The sequence below is a fragment of the Oncorhynchus keta genome, chromosome 12, assembly GCF_023373465.1.
Source record: "Oncorhynchus keta strain PuntledgeMale-10-30-2019 chromosome 12, Oket_V2, whole genome shotgun sequence".
In the NCBI taxonomy this organism is placed as follows: domain Eukaryota; kingdom Metazoa; phylum Chordata; class Actinopteri; order Salmoniformes; family Salmonidae; genus Oncorhynchus; species Oncorhynchus keta.
In genome coordinates this window covers 48,192,588-48,212,951 of record NC_068432.1, presented here as the reverse complement: position 1 = coordinate 48,212,951, position 20,364 = coordinate 48,192,588, and the positions used below count along the sequence as shown (strand labels likewise).

Here is a 20,364-nt window from a genome sequence, read left to right as displayed (position 1 = left end):
GTTGTTTGATTGGGTTCAAGTCCGGGCTCTGGCTCGGCCACTGAAGGACATTCAGAGACTTCACTCGAATTCACCCGAATTCACTCTGGCGTTGTCTTGGCTGTGTGCTTAGGGTCGTTGTCCTGTTGGAAGGTGAACCTTCACCCTAGTCTGAGGTCCTTAGCGCTCTGGAGAAGGTTTTCATCAAGGATCTTTTTGTACTTTGCTCCGTTTATCTTTCCCTCGAGCCTGACTAGCCTGACTGTCACTGAAAAAGCTCCCCACAGCATGATGCTGCCACCACAATGCTTTACCGAAGGGATGGTGCCAGGTTTCCTCCAGATGTGACGCTTTCCAAAGAGTTCAATCTTGATTTCATCAGACCAGAGAATCTTGTTTCTCATGGAGAGTCCTTTAGGTGCCTTTTGGCAAACTCCAAGCGGGGCTTTTACTGAGGAGTGGTTTCCATATGGCCACTCTACCATGAAGGCCTGATTGGTGAAGTGCTGCAGAGATGGTTGTCCTTCTGGAAGTTTCTTCCATCTCCACAGAGGAACTCTGGAACTCTGTCAAAGTGACAATCAGGTTCTTGCTCAATTCTCTGACCAAGGCCCTTCTTCCCCGATATCTCAGTTTGGCCGGGCGGCCAGCTCTAGGAAGAGTCTTGGTGGCTCCAAACTTCTTCCATTTATGAATGATGGAGGCCACTTTTCTTGGACATTCAATGCTGTGGACATTTTTTGGTACCCTTCCCCAGATCTGTGCCTCGACACAATCCTGTCTCGGAGCACAACGAACAATTCCTTCGACCTCACGGCTTGGTTTTTGCTCTGACATGCACTGTCAACTGTGTGCCTTTCCAAATCATGTCCAATTGAATTCAATCAAGTTAGTTCTAGAAATATCTCAAGGATGGTCAATGGAAACAGGATACACCTGAGCTCATTTTAGAGTCTCATAGTAAAGTGACTGAATGATTAGGTAAATAAGATAATTCTGTTTTTCAATTTTAATACATTTGCAAAAGATGTTTTCGCTTTGTCGTTATGGGGCATTGTGTGTAGATTGATGAGGATTTGTATTTATTTAATCAATTTTAGAATAAGGCTGTAACGTAGCAAAATTTGGAAAAAGTCAAGAGGTCTGAAAACTTTCCGAAAGTACTGTACGTTCTGCCATTAGTTTCCTCTCTCTCTCTCTTGCTGTCTTTCTCTCCTCCCTCAAATGGAATAGGGTATACGTTAGATGTACACCTTAATTTGTTATTGTCAGACTGCATTGTTGCAGTGTCACTCGTCATAAATAAGAGATAATGACACTTCTTTCACAGGAAACTGCCTCCTTCACCCTCCACAGTACAGCACAGTACAGTACAGTACAACGCAGTACAGTACAGCACAGTACAGCACAGTACAGTGTAGCACAGTACAGTGTAGCACAGTACAACGCAGTATAGTACAGCAAACTGCAATCAACAGTGTATCTATAGAAAAGGGCAAATGATATGGTTATAAAATTCAGCTTGTCTGTCTGTATTTTCATACCAATTATGAAGAACATCAGCGTTTGATGATAAGAATATGAAAGTATACAACCCTGCATTCTGCACTCTGTGTACACAAATGTACGTTGCGTTATTCTTCATGCTGTTACATAAAGATTTCTTTATATAACTCCAGCCCTCAGTTCCCCCCCTCACCCCAGTTCCTCCAGCCCTCAGCCCCCCAGTTCCCCCACAGCTCCTCCAGCCCTCAGTCCCCCTCCCTCAGCTCCCCCCCAGCTCCCAGCCCCCTCAGCCCCCCAGCTCCTCCAGCCCCCCCCCCTCAGCTCCCCCCAGCTCCTCCCTCCCCTTAGCCCCCAGCCCCCCCCCTCAGCTCTCCCCCCAGCTCCAGCCCTCAGTCAGCCCCCCAGCTCAGCTCCCCCCCAGCTCCTCCAGCCCCCCAGCTCAGCCCCCCCTCCCCCCCAGCTCCTCCCCCAGCTCCTCCCCCCAGCCCTCCAGCCCCCCCCCCAGCTCCCTCAGCCCCCCTCAGCTCTCCCCCAACTCCAGCTCCTCCAGCCCTCAGCCCCCCAGTTCCTCCAGCCCTCAACAACCCCGCCCACCACCACCCTCAGCTCCTCCAGCCCTCAACAACCCCCCACCACCACCCTCAGCTCCTCCAGCCCTCAGTTCCCCCTCCTCCCCCCCACCCTCAGCTCTTCCAGCCCTCAGCTCCCCCTCCTCCCCCCACCCTCAGCTCCTCAGCTCCTCCAGCCCTCAGCTCCCCCTCCTCCCAACTCATCCAGGATATAAACAGATATCTCTGGCAGATGGGAGGGGCCAAACCTTGTTCAGTAATGTGATTAACTAGCAGTGGGCGGGCGGATGCAACAACTAATGTGACAGGGGAACAAGAATGTCTTGGGATCTTGAAATCCCCAAAATTTGACTGTGACCTTTTGCATTGTGCTATACACCAATTCTGTCATTGATTGAACCTGTCCCATTTATCAATATCAATCCTTAAAGTTGTGTGTTAAAAATAGAGTCAGAAAAGCAGGCCATCTGCCTCTTAGCATCGTGGGGCTGTAGTGAGGTTTAATCCAGATTACGGCTGACCGTATTTTTTGTTGTTGCTGTCTGTTCCCTAGCCGTCAGTGCATCCTTCATTACACACCCAGGCAGCAGGACAGGTTAGCTAGACAGAATATACAGGATCCCATTGGACCTAACCAACCGCTAGCAATCCCAACCCAACGGTAGAAGCCAGGGAAGCAACTAGTCCTATTTACAATAATATAATATCTATATATCCTAGTACAGCAGAACTCCATAGGGGATCAATATGTTCCTAATCAAGACCATGATGCCTAACCCACTGGCTGGTTTGAATCCTATGGGTGGAGGAGAGGAGGAAGCGGAGGCGGCCCCTGCAGACCCGGCCAAGGCAGCAGGGATGACACGCGAGGAGTATGAGGAGTACCAAAAACAGTTGGTGGAGGAGAAGTAAGTAACCTGCCCTGACTGCCGAGTTACCTCCATTTTGTTTTGGTGTTGTTGGATCATGAATGGCTATGAGACAACATGGCTGGCTAACTCTACAGAGTGTCGGCTCCACCACCCCTATTCTATCTGACCTTGACAAGCACCATGCAGCAATTCTGCAGGAAATCACCTTGCAAATGTTTTGTTAATTTGAAATGTTGTTAAATTCATAATTTAAATTTATCAACATTTAATCCTGACGTTACAGATTACAATTTGTTTCTTTTTGCACTATTTATTTTCTTGATGGTTTTCTCACTCAAGGTCAGAGCAGACACCTTAAGTCAAACTGCCATTTTTACAACCACAACCACCATTACACAATTAATCTCTGATCATTGACCCTCTGCTGTGATATCAACAATGCTTTTTGAAGCCAGACTGGCTTACTGACATTGAATTTGAATAACACTCAAAAGGATCAGTGCTAAAATGAAGTCAAATAGTCTCTAAAATAGTCTGTAAAATGGTCTGTAAAATAGTCTGTAAAATAGTCTCTAAAATGGTTTGTAAAATTAGTCTGTAAAATAGTCTTACATTTTGAAAAGTGAATTCAGTTCAGTCTAATTTCGAGCCTGAACTATTAAGACTCCAGGAGGATTTTAAAATGGCTGCTGAATTTCACCCATGGTGATTTAATTGAACTGCGACGTTGTAGGAGGAGCTTTGATGGTGAAGTGAAAAATCACAGATCAAAAGTAATCTTACTGCCTATGTCTATCTCGAATCATTTCAACACTCTGTCCAGTTTATTCATCCATATCCACAATTTCAGACAGGTACTAGTTGACAAACAGGAGGAAGAGCCCATAACTGTGGGTTCACTGCCATGGCAGCCATTTTGTTTTATTATGTAAAATGATGTGGCTGCTGCCGAGTAGGGCATGTTCAGTGACTGTCCAAAACATTAACTCGCAATCTCTGGATTCTATTAAATTAGATTCAAATTGTATGTTACATCACAGCATAGTTGAAAGATACTGTATGTTGTGTAGAAATACAAAGAGTGTGGTCAGCAGAGATAGGTGGGATGGGCTGAGGGAAACTGAGGGTTGGGATTTGGAACTGGCGACAACAGAGGGAGAGTTTTTTTGGGGTGAGGGAGGGGGGTCTTGGATGGTTGATGGCCTGGCTGTTAGGATCTTGGGCTGGTGGCTGCTAGGTCGCTGGTTCGGGTCCCCGTTTTGACTTGGTGGGAGATCTTTTGACGTGCCCTTGAGCTGGGCACTTGACCCAAGTTGCTCCTGTGGGTCTCTCTGGATGGGAGTCTTTTAGATGACCGAATGTCAATGTTGACCTGCTTCGCTGCGGGTAGATTGTATGTTTAAACATTCAATAAAATGAAGTTTTTTTTACATTTATTTAAGCAATCAACAAATGAGACCATAAAGGTTACATTATTTGTGTGTAATAATTTTCTATATTGCAACAAAATATAGCATAGCCTTACATGTTACAAGCATTTCGCTACACTCGCAATAACATCTGCTAACCATGTGTATGTGACCAATAATAATACTTGATTTAATTTGACATGTTGATGTTTTACAGAAATATAATCTTCTGATGGACGCTTCAGCCAAACCAGATTATGTAACCAGATTATGTAACCAGATTAGCCCTTCCTCCCATGATTTAGTGAACAATTCTGTTGTCGTCTGGTGGAAAATGGCTGCACACAGATCTGATGCTAAATGTTAAAGCACTTTTACTTAAAGCCTGTCGTTATAATGCATTATAACAACGTGTATAACCATCTTGTATTCCTCATTTTGTGTTGGGTGTCTTCGGCCTGTGACTCTCAGAGCAGAGCAGGAGTTAGTGTTATACAGTGAGTGTACAAAACATTAGGAACACCTTGCTAATATTGAGTTGACCCCCTTTTGCCCTCAGAAAAGCCTCAATTCATTGGGAAACTACAAGGTGTCCAACGCGTCCAACGCGTTCCACAGGGATATTGGCCCATGTTGACTCCAATGCTTCCTAAAGTTGTGTGAAGTTGGCTGGATGTCCTTTGGTGGGTCATTCTTGATACACATAGGAAAATGTTGAGCGTGAAAAACCCAGCAGCGTTGCAGTTCTTGGCACACTCAAACTGGTGCGCATGGCACCTACTACCCTACCCCGTTCAAAGGCACTTAAATATTTTGTCTTGCCCATTCACCTTCTGAATGGCACACATACATAATCCATGTCTCAATTGTCTCAAGGCTTAAAAATCCTTATTTTAGTGCTTCTTCTACACTGATTTGAAGTGGATTTAGCAAGTGACATCAATAAGGATTCATAGCTTTCACCTGGATTCACTTGTTCAGTCTATGTCATGGTAATGTTTTGTACAATCAGTGTACTGTTTCTGTGTTGGGTAATTTGTCCTAATCCTCAATCTGGCCCAAGCCCTCAATCTGGCCAACTAATAATCCTCACGTTTAATTGGCTAGGGGAAACAGTTCCCTCTCCACAGTGACCAATGAGGTTGGTATATATACATGCTGCCCTATATACATAGACTTGAAATCACTGACCACTTTAATAATGGAACACTAGTCACTTTAATTATGTTTCCATATTTTGCATTACTCATCTCATATGAACAACACCATTCAAAAGTTTGGGGTCACTTATAAATGTCCTTGTATTTTAAAGAAAAGCTATTTTTTTGTCCATTAAAATAACATCAAAGTGATCAGAAATACAGTGTAGAAATAATTAATGTTGTAAATGACTGTTGTCGCTGGAAACTGCTGATTTTTTTAAATGGAATATCTACATAGACGTACAGAGGCCCATTATCAGCAACCATCACTCCTGCGTTCCAATGGCACGTTGTGTTAGCTAATCCAAGTTTATAATTTTAAAAGGCTGATTGATCATTAGAAAACCCTTTTGCAAATATGTTAGCACAGCTAAAAACTGTTGTCCTGATTAAGAGCAAATAAACTGGCCTTCTTTAGACTAGTTGAGTATCTGGAGCATGAGCATTTGTAGGTTCAATTACGTGATCAAAATGGCCAGAAACAAAATACTTTCTTCTATTCCATGCGAGAAATTGCCAATAAACTGAAGATCTCGTACAATGCTGTATACTACTCCCTCACAGTACAGCGCAAACTGGCCCTAACCAGAATAGAAAGAGGAGTGAGAGGCCCCAGTGCACAACTGAGCAAGAGGACAAGTACATCAGAATGTCTAGTTTGAGAAACAGACGCCTCACACGTCCTCAACTGGCAGCATCATTAAATAGTACCCAGAAAACACCGTCTCAACATCAACAATGAAGAGGTGACTGTGATGCTGGCCTTCTAGGCAGAGTTGCAAAGAAAAAGCCATATCTCAGACTGGCCAATAAAAATAAAATATTAAGATGGGCAAAAGAACACAAACACTGGACAGAGGAGCTCTGCCTAGAAGGCCAGCATCCCGGAGTCGCCTCTTCACTGTTGGTAATCGAACCCACAAGAAGGCCTGTTTTATTGGTTATTTAATTAGCACAACAGATTTCAGCTATGCTAACATAATTGCAAAATTCTTTTCTAATGCCTTTTAAAATGATAAACTTGGGTTAGCTAACACAACGTGTCATTGGAACAGGAGTGATGGTTGCTGATAATGGACCTCTGTACATCTATGTAGATATTCCATTAAAAAATCTGCAGTTTCCAGCTACAATAGTAATTTACAACATTAACAATGTCTACACTGTATTTCTGATCAAATTGATGTTATTTTAATGGCCATAAACAAGGACATTTCTAAGTGACCCCAAACTTTTGAATGGCAGTGCACATACTGTATTCTATTACATTCTATATTCTTAGTCTATGCCACTCTGACATTACTCGTCCAAATATTTATTTCCTTTACTTTAGATTTGTGTGTATTGAGTATATGTTGTGAAATTGTTAGATATTATTTGTTAGATATTACTGCACTGTTGGAGCTAGAAACACAAGCATTTTCGCTACAACCGCAATAACATCTGCTAAACACGTGTATGTGACCAATAAAATTGTATTTGAAAATGGCCAAGAGATTTGTTGTGTTACAAATGGCACATTATTCACTTTAGTGTGCAGTACTTTTAAACAGGGCCCTAGGGAATCCCATAGGGCTCTGGCCAAATTAAATAATATGTTGTATTGTCACATACACCCGATAAGTGCAGTGAAATGTGTTATTATTCAGGGTGAGAAAGGGCCACCTTGTCTGCTCGAGTATTCAAAACAGCATTCTTATGGTTATCAGCCCAACGCTCTAACCACTAGGCTAGTGCATTATATAGAGAATAGGGCTCTAACCACTAGGCTAGTGCATTATATAGAGAATAGGGCTCTAACCACTAGGCTAGTGCATTAGAGAATAGGGCTATAACCGCTAGGCTAGTGCATTATATAGAGAATAGGGCTCTAACCGCTAGGCTAGTGCATTATATAGAGAATAGGGCTCTAACCACTAGCCTAGTGCGTTATATAGAGAATAGGGCTCTAACTGCTAGGCTAGTGCATTAGAGAATAGGGCATTTACATTTAAGTCATTTAGCGCTAGGCTAAATGCATTATACATAGAACAGAATCTGGCTCTAACCACTAGGCTAGTGCATTAGAGAATAGGGCTATAACTGCTAGGCTAGTGCATTATATAGAGAATAGGGCTCTAACCACTAGGCTAGTGCATTATATAGAGAATAGGGCTCTAACCGCTAGGCTAGTGCATTAGAGAACAGGGCTATAACCGCTAGGCTAGTGCATTATATAGAGAATAGGGCTATAACCGCTAGGCTAGTGCATTAGATAGAGAATAGGGCTCTAACCGCTAGGCTAGTGTATTATATAGAGAATAGGGCTATAACCGCTAGGCTAGTGCATTATATAGAGAATAGGGTTATAACCGCTAGGCTAGTGCATTATATAGAGAATAGGGCTATAACCACGAGGCTAATGCATTAGATAATAGGGCTCTAACCACTAGGCTAGTAGTGCATTAGAGAATAGGGCTCTAACCGCTAGGCTAGTGCATTATATAGAGAATAGGGCTCTAACCACTAGGCTAGTACATTATATAGAGAATAGGGCTCTAACCGCTAGGCTAGTGCATTAGAGAATAGGGCTCTAACCACTAGGCTAGTGCATTATAGAGAGAATAGGGCTCTAACCGCTAGGCTAGTGCATTAGAAAATAGGGCTCTAACCACTAGGCTAGTGCATTATATGGAGAATAGGGCTCTAACCGCTAGGTTAGTGCATAATATAGAGAATAGGGTTATAACCGCTAGGCTAGTGCATTTTATATAGAGAATTGGGCTCTAACCACCTAGTGCATTATATAGAGAATAGGGCTCTAACCGCCAGGCTCGTGCATTATAGAGAAAATAGGGCTATAACCGCTAGGGTAGTAAATTATATAGAGAATAGGGAGCCACTTGGATCGCAGCCAAGGATTCTCATAATGATTATCCTAAAGTCAATACACTAATGAGTTGACCATGCGTTGTATAATCTGCCTATTGACATGCTATGGGTTGTGATGACATGCTATGGGTTGTGATGACGTGCTATGGGTTGTGATGACATGCTGCTATCACAGGCTACGGGTTGTGATGACATGCTGCGGGTTGTGACATGCATCAGGCTACGGGTTGTGATGACATGCTACGGGTTGTGTTACATGCTGCGGGTTGGATGACATGCTGCAGGTTGTGTTGACATGCTATGGGTTGTGATGACATGCTATGACATGCTATGGGTTGTGTTGACATGCTACAGGTTGTGATGACATGCCACGGGTTGTGATGACATGCTACGGGTTGTAATGACAAGCTATGGGTTGTGAATGACAGGTTGTGATGATATGCAGGTTGTGATGACATGCTACGGGTTGTGATGACATGCCACGGGTTGTGATGACATGCTACAGGTTGTGTGACATGCTATGGGTTGTATGACATGCAGACTATGGGTTGTGATGACATGCTACGGGTTGTGAGGAATGCTACGGGTTGTGAGACATGCTACGGGTTGTATCACAGACTATGGGTTGTGTGACATGCTACGGGTTGTGAGGAATGCTACGGGTTGTGAGAGAATGCTACGTGTTGATGACATGCTACGGGTTGCGATGACATGCTACGGGTTGTTATGACATGCTACGGGTTGTGAGAGAATGCTACAGGTTGTGTGACATGCTGCGGGTTGTATCACAGACTATGGGTTGTGTGACATGCTACGGGTTGTGAGGACATGCTACGGGTTGTGAGAGAATGCTACGGGTTGCGATGACATGCTACGGGTTGTGAGAGAATGCTACGTGTTGATGACATGCTACGGGTTGCGATGACATGCTACGGGTTGTGAGAGAATGCTACGGGTTGTCATGACCAGCTACGGGTTGTGATGTCATGCTACGGGTTGTGAGAAAATGCTACGGGTTGTGAGAAAATGCTACGGGTTGTGATGACATGCTATGGGTTGTGATGACATGCTATGGGTTGTGATGACGTGCTATGGGTTGTGATGACATGCTGCGGGTTGTATCACAGGCTACGGGTTGTGTTGACATGCTACGGGTTGGAAGACATGCTGCGGGTTGGATGACATGCTGCGGGTTGTATCACAGGCTATGGGTTGTGATGACATGCTATGGGTTGTGTGACATGCTACGGGTTGTATGACATGCTACAGGTTGTGTTGACATGCTATGGGTTGTGATGACATGCTACGTGCTGTGATGATATGCTATGGGTTGTGATGACATGCTACGGGTTGTGATGACATGCTACGGGTTGTGATGACATGCTACGGGTTGTAATGACAAGCTATGGGTTGTGAATGACATGCTACAGGTTGTGATGATATGCTATGGGTTGTGATGACATGCTACGGGTTGTGTTGACATGCCACGGGTTGTGATGACATGCTACGGGTTGTAATGACAAGCTATGGGTTGTGAATGACATGCTACAGGTTGTGTGACATGCTGCGGGTTGTGATGACATGCTACGGGTTGTGAGAGAATGCTACAGGTTGTGTGACATGCTGCGGGTTGTATCACAGACTATGGGTTGTGTGACATGCTACGGGTTGTGAGGACATGCTACGGGTTGTGAGAGAATGCTACGTGTTGATGACATGCTACGGGTTGCGATGACATGCTACGGGTTGTTATGACATGCTACGGGTTGTGAGAGAATGCTACAGGTTGTCATGATCACAGACTATGGGTTGTGATGTCATGCTACGGGTTGTGATGACATGCTATGGGTTGTGAGAGAATGCTACGGGTTGTGTGACATGCTACGGGTTGTGATGACATGTTACATGGGTTGTGATGACATGCTACGGGTTGTGATGACATGTCATGACCAGCTACGGGTTGTGATGTCATGCTACGGGTTGTGAGAAAATGCTACGGGTTGTGAGAAAATGCTACGGGTTGTGAGAACATGCTACGGGTTGTGATGACATGATACGGGTTGTGATGACATGCTACGGGTTGTGATGACATGCTACGGGTTGTGATGACATGCTACAGGTTGTGATGACATGCTACAGGTTGTGATGACATGTTACGGGTTGTGATGACATGCTATGGGTTGTGATGACATGCTACGGGTTGTGTAAAGCCATAATAATGACACAGGTGGAAAGCAGTTGAAACGTTGGTTTAATCAATTACTATCATTGGAGCCATAGACTTTACAGCCTTTGATGTTTCCAAATAGGAGGAAAGCAAGCAGCACATTAGATGATAAAGACATAAATAGTAACTATTTATTATAGCAGCCAGCCCAGACATCCTCCATGTTCTCTTGTCAAATTCCAGAAGAATCATATGACTGAACAGTGAGAATATGTAGTGTGAACCTCCTTACCTCTTTACCTAAACCCATCTGATGGTTTACCCATGAGACATGTAGCATGTCGTTAAGGTCAACCTCCGTAAGAGCTGCATCCTCTTAGCTTCACAGTATCATGTGTTGCATTAGTATGGTATATTGACTGTCCCTTTGGTTGAAACAAGATCATACTCATGCCGTTATTGTTGTATGAATACAAATGAAACAAGTATACGGTATGCATGCATATAAAGTTATCCATTATGTGGTCACACTATATATAAATTAATTAATCAATCAATGAATCAATCATTTATTTTCTCTGTTGTTCAGGATGGAGAGAGATGCCGACTTCTTACACAAGAAAGCTGAGAGGGCAACTCTGCGGGTGTGCCTACGAGACAAGTACAGACTCCCAAAGGTGACAACCCATTCCTCCTGAATTACAACCTGTTCAGCCCCCTGTGACAACCCATTCCTCCTGAATTACAACCTGTTCAGCCCCCTGTGACAACCCATTCCTCCTGAATTACAACCTGTTCAGCCCCCTGTGACAACCCATTCCTCCTGAATTACAACCTGTTCAGCCCCCTGTGACAACCCATTCCTCCTGAATTACAACCTGTTCAGCCCCCTGTGACAACCCATTCCTCCTGAATTACAACCTGTTCAGCCCCCTGTGACAACCCATTCCTCCTGAATTACAACCTGTTCAGCCCCCTGTGACAACCCATTCCTCCTGAATTACAACCTGTTCAGCCCCCTGTGAGAACACATTTCTCCTGAATGACAATCTTTTCAGCCCCCTGTCACTAGTCACTCTCTAGAGTAGATGATTTCAACTTTACTTTGCTTCCTGAATTCTGCACTGTTTTATGTTTACATACTGTAGAGCAAATGTTAAAATAGCAAACACGTTCATTGCTCAGATGCAGAGACCTTTGGATGGAACATTGAGGTTATGTAATTTTACATTTAACATGTATTTAACTAGGAAAGTCAGTTAAGAACAAATTCTTATTTACAATGACGGCCAACCCCGGACGACACTGGGCCAATTGTGTGCCGCCCTATGGGACTCGCAAACACGGCCGGTTGTGACACAGCCTGGATTCGAACCAGGGTGTCTGTATTGACGCCTCTAGCGCTGTGGTGAACACCTCAATGGTTGAGCCTGACGTGCAGTGGTTGATGTTTACAGGCTAGACGCTGGTTTTATCCCTTGGCCTAGTACATGGGCAGTTTACCTTAGGCCGTACAGCGGGAGGTGGAGGTGGCTAACTGCCAGCAGATTACGGTGAAGGCAAGATGTTCCATAAAAGGCCTGGAGACTTGACGTGAATGTCCTATATTGTGCCGTGCGGCTTAAAACAAGACCAGAAGCCATCTGCTCTGCTAGGTGTTAATGTGGCTCTGGGGAGTGAAGACAGTGTTGGTTGAGCGACGTTGACAGCCACAACGACCACATCTAGGTTAGATTCTGTGGAATAATCTACTGAATCTGTTTGGATCTATTGAAAGCTGCTTGATAAGGAAGATATTTTTTAACCAGTTGTTATGACGAGCGAAAATAAGGTACAGTTGGATTTCTGATTTTATACATGTCATTACTGAAAGAAATGGCGATATTTCAATGTTCTAACAATTTGATTTGTATAGCTATATTACCACTACCATGTATAAAACTGTGCTTACAGTATCAAAAAAGCAGAATATATATTAATATTATTTAAGTATTGAAAATAAATCATCCTGACTGAGGTGAACGTAAATGGCTTCTGTGTTTGCTTTTTGCAGAATGCCTCTCACAAGTCATTCAGGTCAATATTCAATCTTCTTGTTAGTTATTTTCATTTCTATATGTGGAACGACACTTCAAAACATTAGACAACATATTCATATATCATGAATAGGTACTGATTCAGTTGTTTTGTTTGCGTGTTAGTTTAAATAGAAATGTTCATGACAAAGGCTATACAACCTATACAACGACTATTGAGTCCAGCAAGTTTAGTTTCACCATAACAGACAACCCAACATAAAGATTATTTTAAATTTGATTAAAGGCATTGTACAAGACAGTCATCACAACTGATGAACACAATGAATGGTGGAATAATGTGATTGTATATAGTAACTGCAAAATCTGGCATGTTTAACTAATGGAATTAGTCTCTTGTGTAAGACTGTGGCGGACATCTTTAGAATCCTCACACCTGGCCGTCGTCATGGTTTACAACGGAAAGGCTAACGCAGGTTTCAGATCAGCCTTCCTTTAGTTTAGAACGTAGGTTCCAATAGGTTCTAGAATGGAGGTTTCAACCGGTTCTAGAATGTAGGTTTGAGGTTGCTGCAGTTTCTTCAGTCAATCTGTTCCTTCTTCCTCTTTATTGCATTAAGTGTGCTCAAACTAAGGATCCCTAAGTGACCATTTGTTTTCACCAGTGAGGTATTAAAACGAGGCTCATCCCGTGCCTTGCGTGTGGTTGTGTGTAGTTTTGCAGGATACCAGGTTGTGTCAGAGGAACACCCTAAAAATGATCAAAGACTCCCCCCACTGTCTGTACTCTCTGCTGCCACACAGCAAGCGGTACCGGAGCGCCATACCTGGGACCTGAAAGCTCCTGAACAGCTTCTACCCCAAAGTTAAAAGACTGCTGAACAGTTAATCAAATGGCTACCCGGACATTCTGCTTTTCACCCCCTACTTATATCTACATATTACCTCAATCAATCACCCCAACAGCCTCATACCTCACCCCCTACTTATATCTACATATTACCTCAATCAATCACCTAACCAAACCTACATGTACAAATTACCTCAATCAATCACCCCAACAGCCTCATACCTCACCCCCTACTTATATCTACATATTACCTCAATCAATCACCTAACCAAACCTACATGTACAAATTACCTCAATCAATCACCCCAACACCCTCATACCTCAGTACACTGACTCAGTACCGGTACTTTATAGCCTTTATATACCCTCGTCATTGTTATTTTATCGTGTTACTATTTATAAAAAATACAAATAAATGACATCTATTTGTAAATGTTCCTACTTTTTAACTCTGCATTGTTGGGAAAGGGGTCGTAAGTAAACATTTCACAGTGAAGTCTACACTTGTTGTATTCGTCTCATTTATTTGATGTCTCTCCATGTTTTACTAGCTAATCTAACATCTGTCTCTACAGAGCGAGACAGGATGATAGAGGTTGTCTGTCTGTCTCGGTAGCTAATCCAATGTACTGCAAAGCACTTTGTGACAACTGCTGACATAAAAACATCAGTTATGAATGAATTTGATTTATTTGTATTGATTTCATTGATAGACTCCCCCCTTTATTTAGTTGATTGTCTGACTGTTCTACTGGATGTCATAAGGTGAATGCACCAATTTGTAAGTCGCTCTGGATAAGATCGTCTGCTAAATGACCTAAATGTAAATGTAGACTGATTTATTGGTTGATTGTCTGTGTTGGTCTAGCTGTAGTATGGTATCTTTCTATCACACTAGCTAATCTGATGTCTGGTCTACAGAGACCAGAGTGGAACTGTAGAAGATATCTCTGTCTCACACGCGGACGCTGTGTTGTTGATGTCTTGTTTCTACAGATCCAGCATGAGGCAGGAGTATAGCTGCAGTAGGCTGTCTGTCTCACTAGTTAATCTGACGCCTGTGTTGGCCTCTACATGAACACACGAGTACAATGGCAAGAACAAGTATGTGAACCCTTTTGAATTACCTGGATTTCTGCATAAATTGGTCATCAAATTTCATCTGATCATCTAAGTCACAACACTAGACTAACACAGTGTGTTTAAACTAATAACACACAAATTATTATATTTTTCTTGTCTATATTGAATATATCGTTTAGACATTCACAGTGTAGGTTGGAAAAAGTATGTGAACCCCTAGGCTGACTTCTCCAAAAGCTAACTGGAGACGGGAGTCAGCTAACCTGGAGTCCAATCAATGAGACGAGATTGGAGATATTGGTTAGAGCTGCCTTGACCTATAAAAAAACACTCACAAATTTGAGTTTGCTATTCACAAGAAGCATTGCCTGATGTGAACCATGCCTCGAACAAAAGAGATCTCAGAAGACCTGATTAAGAATTGTTGACTTGCATGAAGCTGGAAAAGGTCACAAAAGTATCTCTAAAAGCCTTGATGTTCATCAGTCCACTGTAAAACAAATAGTCTATACATGGAGAGAGTTCAGCAGTGTTGCTCCTCTCTCTAGGACTGGCCGTCCTGCAAAGATGACTGCAAGCGCACAGCGCAGAATGCTCAATGAGGTTAAGAAGAATCCTAGAGTGTCAGCTATAAAGACTTACAGAAATCTCTGGAACATGCTAACATCTCTGTTGACGAGTCTACGATACGTAAAACACTAAACACGCTAACATCTCTGTTGACGAGTCTACAATACGTAAAACATTAAACATGCTAACATCTCTGTTGACGAGTCTACGATACGGAAAACATTAAACATGCTAACATCTCTGTTGACGAGTCTACGATACGTAAAACATTAAACATGCTAACATCTCTGTTGACGAGTCTACGATACGTAAAACACGAAACACGCTAACATCTCTGTTGATGAGTCTACGATACATAAAACACTAAACACGCTAACATCTCTGTTGACGAGTCTACGATACGTAAAACATTAAACATGCTAACATCTCTGTTGATGAGTCTACGATACATAAAACATTAAACATGCTAACATCTCTGTTGACGAGTCTACGATACGTAAAACATTAAACATGCTAACATCTCTGTTGACGAGTCTACGATACGTAAAACATTAAACATGCTAACATCTCTGTTGACGAGTCTACGATACATAAAACATTAAACATGCTAACATCTCTGTTGACGAGTCTACGATACATAAAACATTAAACATGCTAACATCTCTGTTGACGAGTCTACGATACGTAAAACATTAAACATGCTAACATCTCTGTTGATGAGTCTACGATACATAAAACACTAAACACGCTAACATCTCTGTTGATGAGTCTAAACACGATCTCTGTTGATGAGTAAAACACTAAACATGCTAACATCTCTGTTGACGAGTCTACGATACGTAAAACATTAAACATGCTAACATCTCTGTTGATGAGTCTACGATACATAAAACACTAAACATGCTAACATCTCTGTTGACGAGTCTACGATACATAAAACACTAAACATGCTAACATCTCTGTTGATGAGTCTACGATACGTAAAACACTAAACACGCTAACATCTCTGTTGATGAGTCTACGATACATAAAACACTAAACACGCTAACATCTCTGTTGATGAGTCTACGATACGTAAAACACTAAACACGCTAACATCTCTGTTGACGAGTCTACGATACATAAAACACTAAACACGCTAACATCTCTGTTGATGAGTCTACGATACATAAAACACTAAACAAGAACGGTGTTCATGGGAGGACATCACAGAAGAAGCCACTGCTGTCCAAAAAAACCCATTTCTGCACGTCTGAAGATTGCAAAAGAGCACCTGGATGTTCCACAGCTCTACTGGCAAAATATTATGTTGACAGATTATTTGGAATGAACACTATGTGTGGAGAAAAAAAGACACAGCACACCGACATCAAAACCTCATCCCAACTGTAAAGTATAGTGGAGGGAGCATCATGGTTTGGGGCTGCTTTGCTGCCTCAGGGACTGGACAGCTTGCTATCATTGGTGGAAAAATGAATTCCCATGTTTATCAAGACATTTTGCTGGAGAATGTAAGGCTATCTGTCCGCTAACTATAGGTCAACAGAAGTTGGGTGATGCAACAGGACAACGACCCAAAACACACAAGTAAATCAACAACAGAATGGCTCCAAGAGAAGAAAATACACCTTCTAGAGTGTCCTGACCTCAACCCAATTGAGATGCTGTGTCCTGACCTCAACCCGATTGAGATGCTGTGGCATGACCTCAAGAGAGCAGTTCACACCAGACATCACAAGAACATTGCTAAACTGAAACAGTTTTGTAAAGAGGAATGGTCCAAAATTCCTCCTGACCGTTGTGCAGGTCTGATCCGCAGCTACAGAAAACGTTTGGTTGAGGTTATTGCTTCCAAAGGAAGTTATTAAATCCAGTGGTTCACATACTTTTCCCACCCTGCACTGTGAATGTTTACACGGTGTGTTCAATAAAGACATGAAAACATATCATTGTTTGTGTGTTATTAGTTTAAGCAGACTGTGTTTGTCTATTGTTGTGACTGAGATGAAGATCAGATACAATTTTATGACAAATTTATGCAGGAGTCCAGGTAATTCCAAAGGGTTCACATACTTTTTTCTTGCCCCTGTAGGAGGTTGTTTATATCTGTATCGGTCTCTCCCTTTAAGGGCCGAGTAGTAGGTTCAGGCTGTCTGTCTGTCTCACTTGCAAATCTAATGTCTGCATTGGTCTTTTAGTGGGAGAAGGGCAGCGAGCAGTAACTAACGATGCTAGCTATTGTAACATCTCTATTGTTTCTCTAACAGAGCGAGCAGGACGAGAACATCATCTCTGTCTGTCTTACTAGCTGATGTCCTGACCTAATAATAATATTACAAGCTATAAAATAAATATAATGTCTGTATCGGTCTCTACTCTCTCCAGAGCGAGCAGGACGATAACATGCTGGCCATGGCTGGAGACGACGTGGACGTACCCGAGGAGCTGCTCAAGATGGTGGACGAGGATGCCACGGAGGAGGAGGACAAGGACTCCATCTTGGGTGGCATCCAGAACCTCCAGAACATGGACATGGACCAGCTCAAGGAGAAGGCCTCGGCCACCGTGACGGAGATGAAAGCCAAGGCAGAGGAGAAATGCTCTGTCATGTAAAATAAAATAAAATGGAAGATTTCACTTCATGAACAGCCGGTCCCAATTCTAGCCCGATTCGATCCCTTGGCCCTAACCCTTCAATGTTTGCAGATCTGAAGGTGGAAAAATATGGTGGAAGCTGTACCACAACACTGCCTATACTTATTAAGACCATTAGACATGCTAACATAGAGGTGTAAGGGAACAAGGGGGAGGGAAAGGGAGTGATTTAGGACCGACTGTAAACAAACCGATCCTATAACGGTCTCCACTCTCCACCGAGCAGACCTGGGTTTACAATAAGTATCTATTTTAAAGCTCCTATACTCAACTGGTGGACCACATCTATTTATTGTTAAAAAAATGGAACTCGATCGGGCTTCGACCCCTGGTATCATTTAAACACACATCAGACGTGTAGAATTGCAGGAAATTAGCTTTGAAACAGCAACACAATTCTCTGTCCCATGTAAAATGTGTAGAACTGCAGGAAATTAGCTTTAAAACTGCAACATTTTCTCTCCGCCAACAAGAGGGGTGTGAACAGTTTGGGGTCCAATTGGGTTGTGAGGTAGGGTTTGTTACTATGCCGATAAATGACATTATCCATCTGGACCTTAGCCACATAGAACATTTGTTTGACCGGACCTTCTCAACTAGTACTTGAGTACCCCTGTTTTAAAGTCTCCTTTGTGTGTTTTGATTGAGCCTGTCTGGGGAGTGCCAGATGGACGGGCCGAGTTGGTTTGCACTTTTACCATTCCATTGGCTCCATAATTGCGCCAGGTAAGCTCAATCAAGCTCAGCTGAAAGAAAACAGATACTATTTGAACCCAGGTCTAAGAGAGTCCTCTATCTCCCCCTATCAATGATCAAATCTGTGAAATCTGCTTGGCGACATCCAATGGTAGCAGGTCTTTCGCTGAAATGGAAGTTAATTTCCCAAACAACTTCTTGTGTGAATCGGTTTATGTTTTGAAGTCTCCCTGTAATTTGCTGTTTGTTTAACTTGTAAAAGTACGTATTTTTTTGTATGTGTGTGAATGAATGCTGTTTTAGATTGTTTCTCCCCAATGTGTGTTATTCTCCATGTTTCATCTGTTAATTAGGAAATGATGGCACTTCTTTTACACTTTTTGCAACTGACAATATTGCAAAATGCATTCTGTTGCATATCCTCCTCCACACACACAATAGTAAATCTTTGACAATCACATGTTTATCCAAAACAACAAGCATAAAACACGCCTGTAAGAGATAAATACTTGCAGTTTTGCACAATCCATCATTTAAATAAAAATATATAGTCTTTATTCCATAATTAAACAAACTGTACATTAACATTGACTGACACACTGGAGTACTAATGTTAAGGATATTGGATTACTCTAAAATATATGTATATTAAATGTAAAGTTATGTTGTGCTGTTAGAATTATACATGTTCATGCAGAAGCCAATGACAAATAAAACGACTGACTTGTATAAAATGGCTGACTATTTGACATTATTTCTCTTATAGCTGTTCACAGATCCAAAGCCTTCTATTTACAAATACATATATTCCTCAAGGGTGATACAGTGCCTTGCGAAAGTATTCGGCCCCCTTGAACTTTGCGACCTTTTTCAACATTTCAGGCTTCAAACATAAAGATATAAAACTGTATTTTTTTGTGAAGAATCAACAACAAGTGGGACACAATCAGGAAGTGGAACGACATTTATTGGATATTTCAAACTTTTTTAACAAATCAAAAACTGAAAAATTGGGCGTGCTAAATTATTCAGCCCCTTTACTTTCAGTGCAGCAAACTCTCTCCAGAAGTTCAGTGAGGATCTCTGAATGATCCAATGTTGACCTAAATGACTAATGATGATAAATACAATCCACCTGTGTGTAATCAAGTCTCCGTATAAATGCACCTGCACTGTGATAGTCTCAGAGGTCCGTTAAAAGCGCAGAGAGCATCATGAAGAACAAGGAACACACCAGGCAGGTCCGAGATACTGTTGTGAAGAAGTGTAAAGCCGGATTTGGATACAAAAAGATTTCCCAAGCTTTAAACATCCCAAGGAGCACTGTGCAAGCGATAATATTGAAATGGAAGGTGTATCAGACCACTGCAAATCTACCAAGACCTGGCCGTCCCTCTAAACTTTCAGCTCATACAAGGAGAAGACTGATCAGAGATGCAGCCAAGAGGCCCATGATCACTCTGGATGAACTGCAGAGATCTACAGCTAGGTGGGAGACTCTGTCCATAGGACAACAATCAGTCGTATATTGCACAAATCTGGCCTTTATGGAAGAGTGGCAAGAAGAAAGACATTTCTTAAAGATATCCATAAAAAGTGTTGTTTAAAGTTTGCCACAAGCCACCTGGGAGACACACCAAACATGTGGAAGAAGGTGCTCTGGTCAGATGAAACCAAAATTCAACTTTTTGGCAACAATGCAAAATGTTATGTTTGGCGTAAAAGCAACACAGCTCATCACCCTGAACACACCATCCCCACTGTCAAACATGGTGGTGGCAGCATCATGGTTTGGGCCTGCTTTTCTTTAGCAGGGACAGGGAAGATGGTTAAAATTGATGGGAAGATGGATGGAGCCAAATACAGGACCATTCTGGAAGAAAACCTGATGGAGTCTGC

General features: G+C 42.4%; 1 protein-coding gene across 1 annotated transcript; it reads left to right on the top strand.

Annotated features, from left to right (window-relative positions):
- Positions 1-2,507: 2,507 nt before the first annotated feature.
- On the top strand, positions 2,508-19,193 carry cplx4a (complexin 4a). The gene is made up of 3 exons (XM_035761636.2): positions 2,508-2,962; positions 11,165-11,252; positions 17,500-19,193. The coding sequence occupies exons 1-3, from the start codon at positions 2,802-2,804 to the stop codon at positions 17,725-17,727; spliced, it is 477 nt and encodes a 158-aa protein (XP_035617529.1). The 5' UTR covers positions 2,508-2,801; the 3' UTR covers positions 17,728-19,193.
- Positions 19,194-20,364: the final 1,171 nt, after the last annotated feature.

Bases quoted from the DNA above. Each gene is read 5' to 3' on its own strand.
- cplx4a (XM_035761636.2), top strand. From the start codon at position 2,802: ATGTTCCTAATCAAGACCATGATGCCTAACCCACTGGCTGGTTTGAAT. The intron at 2,963-11,164 runs GTAAGTAACCTG...TCTGTTGTTCAG, and splicing joins AAACAGTTGGTGGAGGAGAA to GATGGAGAGAGATGCCGACT. The intron at 11,253-17,499 runs GTGACAACCCAT...TACTCTCTCCAG, and splicing joins ACAAGTACAGACTCCCAAAG to AGCGAGCAGGACGATAACAT.